Source organism: Macaca thibetana, chromosome 12 (genome assembly GCF_024542745.1).
Source record: "Macaca thibetana thibetana isolate TM-01 chromosome 12, ASM2454274v1, whole genome shotgun sequence".
NCBI classification, from domain to species: Eukaryota; Metazoa; Chordata; class Mammalia; order Primates; family Cercopithecidae; genus Macaca; species Macaca thibetana.
In genome coordinates this window covers 39,273,717-39,287,808 of record NC_065589.1, presented here as the reverse complement: position 1 = coordinate 39,287,808, position 14,092 = coordinate 39,273,717, and the positions used below count along the sequence as shown (strand labels likewise).

The 14,092-nt window shown below is 36.7% G+C and overlaps 1 protein-coding gene across 41 annotated transcripts in view; it reads left to right on the top strand.

Moving 5' to 3' along the window:
• ABI2 (abl interactor 2) overlaps positions 1-14,092 on the top strand; it is a 113,740-nt gene that overhangs the window by 42,437 nt on the left and 57,211 nt on the right. For 22 of the 41 annotated variants that reach the window (XM_050750847.1, XM_050750861.1, XM_050750846.1 and 19 more), the window contains 2 exons: positions 8,874-9,050; positions 10,847-10,864. In XM_050750847.1, the coding sequence (XP_050606804.1) occupies positions 8,874-9,050; positions 10,847-10,864 (195 nt within the window). The remainder of the gene's footprint in view (positions 1-8,873; positions 9,051-10,846; positions 10,865-14,092) is intronic. The other 19 variants (XM_050750874.1, XM_050750848.1, XM_050750868.1 and 16 more) reach the window with 1 other exon arrangement.

Here is a 14,092-nt window from a genome sequence, read left to right as displayed (position 1 = left end):
CCGGAAATAACAGAGGCCTCAGTCAAAGCTGTCAGGAATATGTCAAACCTTTTTTTTTTTTTTCAGAGTTGAGTGTCTAGGGGGCAATAGTTGGAGAGGTAATCTGCAGTTCTCAGTGGCTATTATGTTTATACAGAATGTAAATTATTATGTCGGATAAAGGATCAAGTCTGAGAAATAGGCTGCTAGAGGCTGTATTTAAGAAATAAGAGTAATTTTAAAAATTTATGTATTTTCTAGCATTTGCCTCAAGGATTGAAATTTTGTTTTACTTGTGTTTACAGGTAGAATTCTTTATTTAAAAAGTCAGTGGAATATCAAAACTATTTGATATTCTTCAGACTGGAATTTTATTCTGTAGTGTAGAAGAAAACATTTTCTGCTTACAAAACAAATAGTAAATACTCTAAAACAGGGGTTGGCAAACCTTTTTTAAATAAAAGGCCAGAGGGTAACTATTTTTTTGGTTTTGTGGGCCACGTATTGATAATTATTTTAGGTTTTATGGGCCACGTATGGTGTCATTCTCCTATTCTCTCTCTCTCTCTTCTTTTTCTGTGTGTGTGTGTGTGTGTGTGTGTGTATTTTTTTTTGGTGGGGGGGATGGAGTCTCATGATGTTGCCCAGGGTGGCTTTGAATGCCTGGTCTCAAGTGATCCTTCCACCTCAGCCTCCCAAAGTACTGGGATTACAGGCATGAGCCACCATGCCCGGCAAAGAGAGATGACATTGCAAGTAAGGTAGAGATGTGGACAGATTTGAAAGACATTTTAATTATGTTTTCTTTTCTTTTTTCTTTTTTAATGTGTGTATTTTTAAACAACGATTTAAAAATGTTAAAACCTTTCTTAGCTTCTGGGCCATATAAAAGCAGGCAGCGGGCCACATTCTGGCATGGAGCCTTAGTTTGCCAGCCCCTCCTCTAAAATACTTTTTCCAAATGTTTGAGTGTTAAATTTTATTATGATGCTTGTGTTATTAAAAATATTGTATGTTTCTAGAGGGAACCAGGGGGTTCTTGAGACCAGATTTTTGTGCAACTTGGGCAAAAATACTAGACTCTGAGAGTGTATAGTGAAGATTGAGTTGAAGGAATGGAGGGTTCAGTCAGGTCAAAGACAAGATTACACATTTATTGGAATGGCAATAAGCCTTAAGAGTTGTAAGGGTAGAGTTGTTTGGGACTAGTAGATACTAATTATCTAGGGTATTCCGTTTCTTTTCCCATTAGTATTTTTTTCCCTATTGGCTGGGTAAGAACTTTACCACCTTTCAGCCTCCTATCCCTTTTGTCCATTTTAACGAAAATGAACGCTGAACAGGATTGGCCTGAAAAGGATCAGGGCATCTAGGTTTTACCCTGGCTCTTCTGCTGACTTATGTGACATTTGACTTCTTTGAACTTAAGTGTTTTCATCTGTAAGATAGGACTGTTTAGATAATTTCTTAGCTGTCTTCCATCTTGAATTCCTTATTTTTGTGATTCTCACAAATGAGCTTGATTTTATTTGCTTCTATTCTGTTCTGTTGGTTTTGCTCTTTACCTCAATCTGTGTCCACTGGTCTCAACCCTCTATTACTTTAATTTAACTGAACTGTTTCCCAAGTTACTCTGAATTGTAATCCGAGGATGAGAATTCCATTGACTCTACTCTGTATTGGGGAGAAATACTTCAACAAAACAAAGTAGAAACCCACTCTTTCTAAATGTCAGATGTTTTCAAAAACAGGATATTAATTGATTAGGAATATATAGTATCAGACACTTTTTTCTATTAAAAGGACAATATAGTATTAAGTAGTATACTAATTTTTACTACATTCATCGTATCTATAAGGTAGTAGTAGGGTTGGTTCTTAACATGGATTATGTTATGTGTTTTAGGGATGGTAAATTTTAAAGAAATTCCATCTCTAGCTTTGTTGCTGTTATCCTGTCCATTCTTTGGAAGCATATTATTAAAACAAATGACATTTTTTATCTTCAAACTGATAGTGGAGTTAAATTAACATTAAATATTTCCCCAGAATGTATACTTATTGGAGTAAACATGTAATTTCACTGAATACTTGTACAGGCACACATACCTTTAAGTCAGTGTAGTGTAACATTATTATAAAGATGAATGTTTCTTACTGTGCCTATTATTTTGTGTCCTTTTCTAGTAAGTTTTTTTTAATAAAAAGTTTGCAAAACACTTTTCAAACTAAAATCCTTATCAGTTTGTAAACTAAAATTTTTCTAAGCGAGGCCCATCTTTTTTCTTAGCTAGTAAAATTAGTCAGTACTTGTCCATGTTCAAGTTTGTGATGGCTTAGAATAAAAGATTAAGCAAGGTCAAAAGGCAACATAAAGAACTTAAGAAAGTAGTGCTCATCCCACCTTCCCCAGGGCTGAGTAGGACTCACTGGGCCAGGCGTTAAATTAGTTAGCAGGTAACAAGTAAAGGAGCTGGAAAAGAATTAATATAAAATAATGTAAAGTTGGAAGTAATTGTTCTCAAGAGCTAGGTATTGAAAGGCAGTGGCAGGTCAAGAACTCAACAAGTAGGGTAGCTTTTACTATCTAAAAACTTTAGGCTGGGTGTGGTGGCTCATGCCTGTAGTCCCAGCACTTTGGGAGGCTGAGACAGGTGGATCCCTTGAGGTCAGGAGTTCGAGACCAGCCTGGCTAACATGGCAAAACTTCATCTCTCCAAAAAATGCAAAAATTAGCGACGTTTGGTGGTGCATGCTTGTAGTCCCAGCTACTCAGGAGGCTGAGGTGGGAGTATCACTTGAGCCCAGGTGGTCGAGGCTGCAGTGAGCCATGTTCATGCCACTGGATTCAAGTATGGGCAACAGAGTGAGACACTGTCTCAAAAACAAAAAAACCAAAAAAGTTTATATAGATAGCCTTGCTTAAGAATTTCCAATTTTGGCCAGGCTCAGTGGCTCACGCCTGTAATCCCAGCACTTTGGGAGGCCAAGGTGGGTGGATCACCTGAGGTCAGGAGTTCGAGACCATCCTGGCCAACATGGTGAAACCCTGTCTCTACTAAAAATACAAAAGTTAGCCGGGTGTGGTTGTGGGCACCTGTAATCCCAGCTACTCTGGAGGCTGAGGTAGGAGAATTGCTTGAACCTGGAAGCAGAGGTTGCGGTGAGCTGACATTGTGCCACTGCACTCCAGCCTAGGTGGAAAGCGAAACTCTTGTCTCCAAAAAAAAAAAAAAAAAATTTCCAGTTTTAATTAAGGAGATACACTGAAGGTTATCAATATGTAATTATGCATAGAAAGTAGACTTTTTATACTTCCCAATTAATTCCTACATAATTTTTATATCACTTTATAAAAAACTGAAAATTACTCAGTTTGTTAGTAACTAATTTGTTTTATGAATGATACATAATTTGAAGAATTGTAATTTAAATATGTTTATTTGAAACATTAGCTTACTAATAAAAAAATTGAGACATACTTAAAAACACCCAATTTAGTTGGGTTAATCCACTGTAACTGTTTGACTGCAGATGTTTTCCCACACTGATGGGCAGCTAACTGAGATAGTGCTATCCAGTACAGTCAACTCTCAATTACCTGTGGTAATGGGAAATGACAATGCATGGATAATCCTAAAACAAAATATTTTATACAGTACCTTCCTGTCATCTGCTGTGGCCTGAGCATGTGCTTGGGTTCATGAGGGAGATGTGGGAGTGGGGCTCAGGCTTGCAAAGGAGCTGGGAGTCAGTATGTTTATCTCAAGGCCATAAAAGGTATCCTTAAGGAACCTGGGTTTCGCACTGTGGCTGAAGTGTCATGGGGGAAGCCTGCAGCATGCGAGATCAGCTTGGCAATATCGGTGAGAAGGATGGGGAAACTAATTAATAAGAAACTGTGGGAGAATAGATGTTTAAGTCCTACACAATTGCAGTGATATATCTTGGTGTGTTTTTTGGTTAACGGGATCTGTAGCAAACAATAATTATATTAATTGTGTACTTGCATTAGTTATGGTCGTCTTTGATTGCTAGCAGAACACATTTTTTACTTGCCACAGGTGAGTGCTGTTCTTGAGGCCTCTTCTAAATAAGTAGGTTTGTTGTCATATAACTAGTCACTTAAAAAACCCAGGATAAATTTGAAATACTTTTCTTACTTTTAAAATTCATCCTAAATATCAATGTTGAACTTGTACTTCCAGAATTTAACTTAATGAAATTTAACATTATAATGTCAAAGAATATCCTGAGGGCAAATGCCATAATTACTGATAGCTGTGAATTTGATTTAGGAAAAACATAGTAGCCATATTTTATTTAAGAATATGTTACAGGAGCTTTCCTAAATTTCTTTTACAGCTGACAATTGTCTACGAATTTATCAATGTTAAAGCTGCATGATAGATGTGAGGAGGGAGTGTTTATTATTCTGTCTAATTTGACTATGCTTATTTTCTACAAGTGAAAGCTATAAAAAAAAATTGAAGCAGATGATTGCTGAAAACCTTTAGAATCTTCTGGACCAACCTGAGAATCTTCTGCTTGTTTATGAAATAGATTTAGTGCTCTCTGTCAAATTATTCAAACTCCAAATAGAACCGTGGCCATTTTCTAAAGGCATATTTTCTCCTGCCCATAGGAACTCCTGCAGTTCCACCCGGTGTGGTAGTATGATGGCAAGAATACAAATTATACCCTTGTTAGATTACGTTTATTATTATAGATTTTTTTTAAAGTTATTTACTTCAGATATCTATACTTAGGCAAATTAGAGGCGTCGATCTTGAGTCAACTTGTGAAAAAATTTGGAAACAATTGCGATTTGAGATTGAATGAAGTAAGGGACCAGCTAATTAGTCCTTCCTCTATAGATCTTTGGTTCTCAACCAGGAAAGTTTTGCCCCCAAGGGGACATTTGGCAATGTTAGACATTTTTGGTTGTCACATCTCATGGTAAGGGAGTGCTACAGTTACCTACCTGGATGCTTTTCTATATTCTACAATCCTCAAGACAGCAGCCTTCACCCCCACCCACAACAAAGAATTATCAAGCCCAAAATGTCAATAGTGCCACTGTTGAGTTACCCTGCCCCTAGTGTTTCTAAGATGTAGGCATTCTTTGAAGTAGACAATTAAAAGCATCATATAGCCAAACTAAATTACTTTGACTTTCTGTATACTTATGCTGTTAAAAAATTATGTTTAAAAAATATGCCTTCAGTTTTTACTGAGATTTGATATAAGAAGCAACAACAAATATATTTTTAAAGAGTTTAGTCCAGGGAAACATTTCACTTTCCTGATGAATTGATATATTTCTTTGTAACTCATTATGTTTCTACTTTGCCTTCTCTCCCTGGAGGCTTAGTGCCATTTTTTTTTGCTCTATTATAACAATGACCCCTTGTTTTAGGCTTATTGTTATCTTTTTATTTGCTGTATTGGTCTTCCTTTTTACTGTTATGGTCTGTGGGTTTGGGCTTAGTGTGTGTTTGTGTGTATATGAAGAGAACATATGGGTAATATGTAAATGTCCCCAATCCCTAGACCAAGTCACATCTCTATAAGATCAAATGAAGAGATTTCTAATTTATATTTTTATGCTTTTTTAAAGTCTCAATTTTTTAAACAATTAAGAAATATGTGCTTGTTAGAAAATATTACTGTGTGTTAGTGTAAATAGTAAGTGGAAGATGATTTCTCCCTGTTCATTCTCCAGAGATTTATTAATATTTATAGTACATGCCAGGCATGGTGGCTCATGCCTATAATCCCAGCACTTTGGGAGACTGAGGCAGGAGCATTGCTTGAGGTCAGGAGTTCAAGACCATCCTGCGCAACACAGTGACATCCCATTTCTACAAAAAATAAAATTAGCTGGGCATGGTGGTGCACGTCTGTAGTCCTAGCTACTCAGGAGGCTGAGGTGAGAGGATCGCTTGAGCCTAGGAGTTCAAGACTACAGTATACTGCGATTGTCCCACTGCACTCCAGCCTGTGTGACAGAGTGAGACCGTGTTGCAAAAAAATGTATCTTTATAGTATGCAGATTTGAAATAGAAGCTATAAGCTTGTAATTCTGTTATGGTTGGTCAGGTTTACACTCTTGTAGTTTCATTTCTGAATAAGTTAAGCACATTTCTAAAAACTGAGGAGAATAAAAACAATGTCTTGAGGATTATATTTTCTGATGAACCTTTTATTGATCTGATAGACCCATTTTATTAAAAAAGTGTCATATTTTGTTTTTTGAAGCATTCTTGATGGTATGAAATAATATTTCTAGCCCATATTTTTAATGATTCAGAATGACTCACTAAACTTTATTCAAGGCCAGGTACATTGGCTTACTCCTGAATCCCAGCACTTTGGGAGGCCAAGGTGTGTGGATCACTTGAGCTTAGGAGTTCAAGACCTGCCTGGGCAACATGGAAAAACCCCAACTCTACAGACAGTATAGAAATTAGGCCAGCATGGTGGAACACGCCTGTAGTCCCAGCTCCTTAGGAAGCTCAGGCGGGAGAATCATTTGAGCCTGAGAGGTCGAGGATGCAGTGAGCCATGATCGGGCCACTCCACTCCAGCCTGGGCAACAGAGTGAGACACTGTCTCATAAAAATAAACTTTAATCAAAATGTGATTAATTTCCATTTCTCTAAAGTTAAAAATTAAGTGAATTCCAATGTCATCACTAATACGCAAACTTTTCTGTTATAGTTTTCTCAAGCAGTTGAAGAGGAAAGCTATTCTCATAATTAGCCTAACATGCATAGAAAAGTTTAGAGATGATTTTTTTCTTAAAAAGAAATACTTAAAATTGTAAGATTACTACCATGGTTAGTTTTTTATTTGAGGTTCTGTTTATACGTGCATTAGCTCTGGAACATACAGATCCTGTTGTTTTTAAGATCTCTTGGTTGTAGAGAAATAAGAGACTTTGAATTTGTTTCAAGCTTACCTCATACTTGAGGCAGTTTAGAAGGATAGATGATCCGTGTTCAGATTTCTTAAAGTAGTATTTTATAATGTCATGATGATTATCTTTTCTCTTCATTGTTACTACCAGGTTCTTTTACAAAGGGGAAATTGAAGTAGGACATTGAAGTGGGACTGGGGAAGAGTTAGCAAAAAATGTGTCTGTTGATTGCTGCTTGAGCTAGGAATTGGTTGTAAGAGATGTGAACCATTTTAGTGAAGTGATCTTTCAAACTCTTTTGACTGCAACACAGGAAAAAATTTTTTTTACATTTTATTCAGCACATAATTCACGTATCTATTTATATACGTAATAAACAGACTTTTCAAGAAACAGTGCTTTTACCTTACTGTGTGTACATGCAGTCTGATGTTTCTGTTCTATTTGGTTTGAAATAATTGCTGCTTACATACCACTAAATTGCAGCTTGCAGTTTAAAAAAATTTTGCTTTAGTGTACTAACTACCTGTGTATGTGGAGAAATTCACCCTCTGTTAGCAAATAGAAGATTGTAATTACAATACATTCTTACTCTTATGTCCTATGGAGCATTTAATAAATATAAATAAATTAATGAAATATTTTACAGGCGTTTTGTCATGATAAAAATATAAGCAACTTTGCCCAAGCAACTTGGTCTTTTGGGGTCAAAAAATGGCTGTTTTGTTTTTTGAGACAGGGTCTTGCTCTGTCATCCAGGCTAGAGTGCAGTGGTGCAGTCATGGCTCACTGCAACTTTGACCTCCTGGACTCAAGCGATTCTCTCACTTCAGCCTCTCAAATAGCTGGGATTACAGGCACGTGCCATCATACCCAGCTGCTTTTTGTAGAGACGGGATTTCGCCATGTTGCCCAGGCTGGTCATGAACTCCTGGGGTCAAGCAATCTGCCCACCTTGGCCTCCCAAAGTACTTGGATTACAAGCCTGAGCCACTGTGCCTGGCTTTATTTTTAACATTATATTTCAGCCCTCTTTCCTTTTAAATAAAAAGATGTTTAGGCCGGGCGCGGTGGCTCAAGCCTGTAATCCCAGCACTTTGGGAGGCCGAGACGGGCGGATCACGAGGTCAGGAGATTGAGACCATCCTGGCTAACACGGTGAAACCCCGTCTCTACTAAAAAATACAAAAAACTAGCCGGGCGAGGTGGCGGGCGCCTGTAGTCCCAGCTACTCCAGAGGCTGAGGCAGGAGAATGGTGTAAACCCGGGAGGCGGAGCTTGCAGTAAGCTGAGATCCGGCCACTGCACTCCAGCCTGGGCGACAGAGCGAGACTCCGTCTCAAAAAAAAAAAAAAAAAAAAAAAGATGTTTAAACATGAATAGAAATTATAGGTCATTAAAAATGTAACTAGATTAATTTCAGGGGCTTTCTTAATCACTATATTAGTCTGAATCTTAATGGAGAGGACAAAGTTAGCGTGCTTTAACCCAGGGGTTGGCAAACCTTTTCTGTAAAGGAGCCAGCTAATATATACTTCAGTTTTTGTGGGCCATGCCGTCTCTGTTGTGGCTCATCTCTGCCATTACAGTGTAAAGTCTAGACAAATAAGCAAGTAAGCAGCATGGTTGTATTCCAATAAAACTTTACTTATGGAAAAGGAAATTTGAATTTTATATAATTTTCACGTGAAGGGTTTTTGTTGTTGTTGTTCTTTTATCCAAACATTAAAAAATGTTAACACTACTCTTAGCTTGTGGGCTGTAAAAATCAGGTGATGGACCAGATTTGGCCATGGTTTACCAGCCCTTGCCTTAACCTGAAAATGGAGGAAGTCAGTAGTACAGAAGAATAAAATTTAGCAAGCATAGTTTAGAATATGAGTAGCAATATTAAATCTCTAGGCATATATATTTTGATTTTTGTGGATATTAGAACTGTACATTTTTGTGTTTTTTACTTTATATTTTGCAGACAGTTGATATTCATAAAGAGAAAGTTGCAAGAAGAGAAATTGGTATTTTGACTACCAATAAAAACACTTCAAGGACGCATAAGATTATTGCTCCAGCCAACCTTGAACGACCAGTTCGTTATATTAGAAAACCTATTGACTATACAATTCTAGATGATATTGGACATGGAGTAAAGGTAGGTATAATTTTTTTCAAGCTTTTAAAAGTAGTAACCCATAATGAAACTAACTCTTGAGAAAATTAAGCTTTTTATCTATCTTTCCTTCCTAGAGGACAAAGTCTTGGCCCAGTTGTCGTGAAGATTCTTTGCTACTATAACTGTTTTACCCTTTTTGCTTTTTCTTAGTGCTGTATTCTCAAGTTTTAAACAATCATCTTTGAATGAATTGTATTTGCTTAGTGATGATAATACCTCCTATGGTTTGAGTAAATAAGTATAGTGTAATCTTTCCCATTTTAATTTAATATGGCTGGTTAAAAAATCATTCATCATGTTATTATGAAAGTGTTTACCTTATCTCAGGTATTTATCAGCAGACTTTTGGCATTAGTTTTCAAAAACAACATATATTAATAAACATGTAGTTTGAATTTTTCTAAAATAATTTTATCCCAACATCTTGGGCAAAAATAGTGTTAGGTGAATTAATATTGCCACTGCTTTTGAGTGTATAGCTATTACATATTTTGACTGTCTTTTAAGATGTATTTGGGTGCCTAAAACATGGAAATTTCATTTAAATTGGTATTTGAACCTAATGATTCAGAGCTTTAGCTGAGTATCAACTTACATCTGATCAGTAGTTTGAAAGACAGTGACTTATCAGATATGAGTAAATAAATATACATACGTACATGCTTATAATGATACTGTACAGTTCATGTAGTTGATTTTTTTTCTAATATAAGCATACTTAAAAAACACACACTGTTATGGATGGAAATCAGTTAAATCTAAATTTAATGTAGATCTAGGTAAAAAGAAAATATACACTGTAAATTTATTTTTAAAATCTCTCGTCAGAGTTTTGATCAAGCACTATTATCTGGAATATGGTATTTAATTTAACTTTTCTGAGACAAGGTCTCACTCTGTCACCTAGGTTGGAGTGCAGTGGCACAATCATAGCTTACTCCAACCTTGAACTCCTGGGCTCAGATGATCTTCCCGTGTCAGCTTCCCTGGGACTACAGGCACATGCCACTGTGCTGAGCTAAATTTTTTGTTTGTAGTGACAGAGCCTGTCTGTGTTGTCCAGGATGGTCATGAACTCCCGTCCTCAAGTGATCTTCCCATCTTGGTCTCCCAAAATGTTGGGATTACAGGTGTAAGCCATTGTGCCTGCCCAATATTTAATTTTATAGCCAATACCTACATGCATTTAGATTACTAATAAGAGCATGTTAAAATAAGATGTGTAATTGGATGGTTAGTTAATAACTGAAATTTATTCTAACTTGGGAAAATTTATTCAAGGCTAACAACTGCTAATGGAATATTTTAGAATACTGCCAGAATCTAATGCCAAAAAGATACTTAGAATATAAAGTGTGATATTTCTGTTTGCCCAATTATGTAAGAAAAAAGTAATCTGATTTTTTTTAATATATATAATTCATATGTTTACATCCCCCATTCTTATAATTCTCAAAGTAAAATGTTTTTCTTTTAGGATTCTAGCCCCTTCATTTTTTGACTTTCCGTGTTTAAGGGTCATTAATTTGAAGAAATCTTTAATAAAATTAAATTTTTGAATAAAACAATGTCTTAAATTCATCAAAGAAACTTCTGTTCATGACACATTCTGCTTTAACCACTCTTTCTATGATCTACTGAAACATTATTTTGTTAATGCTGAATGCTTAACTTGTTTTTTCTTTTTTTCCTTTCTCTTCACATCCTGAAGTTTCAACTAACCTTTCAATGCTTTTTTTCCTTACCTCTTTTATTTGCTCCATTTATGCATTAAGTGGTTGCTTAGATTTAAGGTAAGAGATTCCAGGGCTGGATTTCCATTCTTTGTTCTTATGTAGAATATTACATATGGGGAGTTAAAGAGATAGTTAACACTTGGCCTTTTAAAACCCAATAAATAATTCCTCCTTTTTGTTTTACTTTTTGTCATGCAACTTTGTGGTGTGTCTTCATGTTCCTTGCGGGCAGATACTTTTGTCTGTTTTGTTCACTGCTCTATCCTTTGTGCCTAGAACAGTACCTGACACACACATTAGGTGCTTAGTAAATATTTGTTGAATGAATGGTTGTTTTGTAATGTTAATATATTTTGTGAAACTGAAACGTAAGGTACCCTATCATAAAAATGTTATGAAATATAATTAGCTGGATTTTTATAAATATAGAGACTTTGTTGTGAATTGGAGGGCCAATTAATGTGCTTTATTTTACCCTCCCCCTGTGTAATAGCCTTTTTATTCTATAAATGGTGCGCTTTCTGATATACCTTATGGACAATATGTCATTATCTTTTAATCAGTATAAAGAAATTGAGAAGCAGAAAATATTCAGTGGCACAGGGTTTTTTTTTAAGTTGCAGTATCATATTTTTGTGGAAAAATTATTCTTTTTGCCAAATAGCTGAATAAAGAATATATTTCAATATAAACTTTAAAAGTTTTTAAAGGTGAATATAATTATATACAAAACATCAAAAGCCTATGACAATATTTAACAGAATATCAGTTAAGAATTAGAGATATTTCCTGTTATGATTTGTTTCAATAATGTTTTGGTATTTTGGAGGATTCGTGGTAAAAGAAATTCAACTATATTCAAGAAGCCTGCCTAAAATAGAAGGTTACTACAATTATATACCAAACTTAGCATGCATTTCCTCTTTGATTTTTTTTTGTAGGTGAGTTTCATAGTTTATTTTCAAATATATATTCCTCCCATCTAACACCCATTATTTGCCATATCTTCAGTATAGAAAGTGATGACAAGATGACTGAGCTTTGAATCATTAACTAGTACTAACTATGGCCACACAACTTTCACCTGCCCATGGTAGGTAGATATGATTGGAAGAGCCCAAGCATATGGACTCCTGTATTGTTGATTGGATTGTTGGTTCCAAATCCTCAGTCATGGTGAGTAAGATGTGGAATTGTGAAGAAATTCCTTTTGCTTAAAATAGGTGGGTTGCAGTGAACTAGACCAAAAGCAGACTGTGGCTGCTTTGGTCCTTTTACCCTAAAGTCTGTATTCAAATTTTGACCATTGATGTGTTAACCTCCAAAGTGATAGAAGTACACGGAAAGTTTAACTGAAGAAAAAATACGGAAACAAACAAATTCTTTACCCTTAAAAGTTTAGCTTGTCCAAGCCACTGCCTTATGCTTGTTTTCTGTAAACCCCACTGTGATTCCTTCTTGATGTTCCTGCATCAGGATCTGTTTCCATTGTGAGAGATAGGCCAAACTGAGAGTCTCCTAGAAAGATCTAATGAAGAATCACACTTAGATAAGATCCCTGAGCTTTTTGGAGCCTGTGGATTCTTGCAAGTATCTTAGAAGTCTCCTGATGGGCAATAGCATTATAGATTCCTTATCCTCATTTTAATCAGGATAGCTGATTAAATGTTGCTTTAAAATGTGCTTAAAATTTAAAGCCTGTTTAAGACCTAGTCTTTTTTCTTTCTACTTCTCTTTTTATCTCTTCCTCAGCACTTTTTGAGCTCTGTCTTTGTTGCTCCCATTGCTGTCATACTTTTTATACTTTTCAGACAGACTCTAGAGAAAGTCATCATACTTTAGGACCAGACGTGTGGGATTTGACTCAGAAGAGACCTCCTTGTTTAAGAGTTTAACTTTTACTATTTTATACAGCATGTTTGATGCTTAATGGTTCTTGTCATCTGAAATTTGGATTAACTGTTTTTGTTTTTCTTCAGTCAAGTTACAAATTTAAGAGTTCATAATGTTTTTAAAAACAGTATGGTAATAGGCTGGGCGTGGTGGCTCACACCTGTAATCCCAGCACTTTGGGAGGCTGAGGTGGGCAGATCACGAGGTCAGGAGATCGAGACCATTCTAACTAACACAGTGAAACTCCGTATCTACTAAAAGTACAAAAAATTAGCCGGGTGAGGTGGTGGGCGCCTGTAGTCCCAGCTACTCGGGAGGCTGAGGCAGGAGAATGGCGTGAACCCGGGAGGTGGAGCTTGCAGTGAGCCGAGATCGTGCCACTGCACTCCAGCCTGGGCGACAGAGTGAGACTCTGTCTCAAAAAAAAAAAAAAAAAAAAAAAAAAAAAAACCAAAAACAGTATGGTAATAGTTTTATAACAAAGGACGTACAAAGTCAGTGGATAGAATGCCATATTGGAGGTGTTTTCATATATACCTAAGGCCATATAAAAGTGGAATGTACCTTGAACTGGTTCCTATTCCCTATTCTTTTTTTTCTTTGGAAACAGGGTCTCTCTCTGTTCCCCAGGCTGGAGTGCACTGGTGTGATCACGACTTGCTGTAGCCTTGACTGCCCCGACACAAGTGGTTCTCCTGCCTCAGCTTCCTGAGTAGTTGGTAGTACATGCGTGCACCACCATGCCTGGCTATTTTTTAAAAAATTTTTTGGTGGGGTCTCACTGTGTTGGCCTGCCTGGTCTCGAACTGTGGTCAAGCCATCCTCTCACCTCAGCCTCCCAATTGTGAGCCACCATGCCTGGCCAGTACTCTTTTAGTAGTAAAAAGAATTTTAAGACCCTGTTACTGAGGTCAGTATGATGTGTTTGTAATGAATTTTTGTGTTGAAAACATTAAAATTGTCACTAATGAAGCTAAACTTAAGTATTTTTAAAATAAGCGTATTAGTTTAATCAAAAGTAATAAAAACTTATGTTTCTTAACGTATTATTTCAGTTGAACATCGCCCAAGCAGATTCTTTTATTTTTTTTCTTTTTTTTTGAGATGGAGTGTTGCTCTGTCGCCCAGGCTGGAGTGCAGTGGCGCGATCTTGGCTCACTGCAACCTCTGCCTCCCGGGTTCAAGTGATTCTCCTGCCTCAGCCTCCCTAGTAGCTGGGATTATGGGTGCCCGCTGCCACGCCTGGCTAATTTTTGTACTTTTACTAGAGACGGGGTTTCACCACATCGGCCAGGTTGATCTCAAACTCCCGACCTTGTGATCCATCCGCCTCGGCTTTCGAAAGTGCTGGGATTACAGGCGTGAGCTACTGTGCCCAGCTCAGATTCTTAA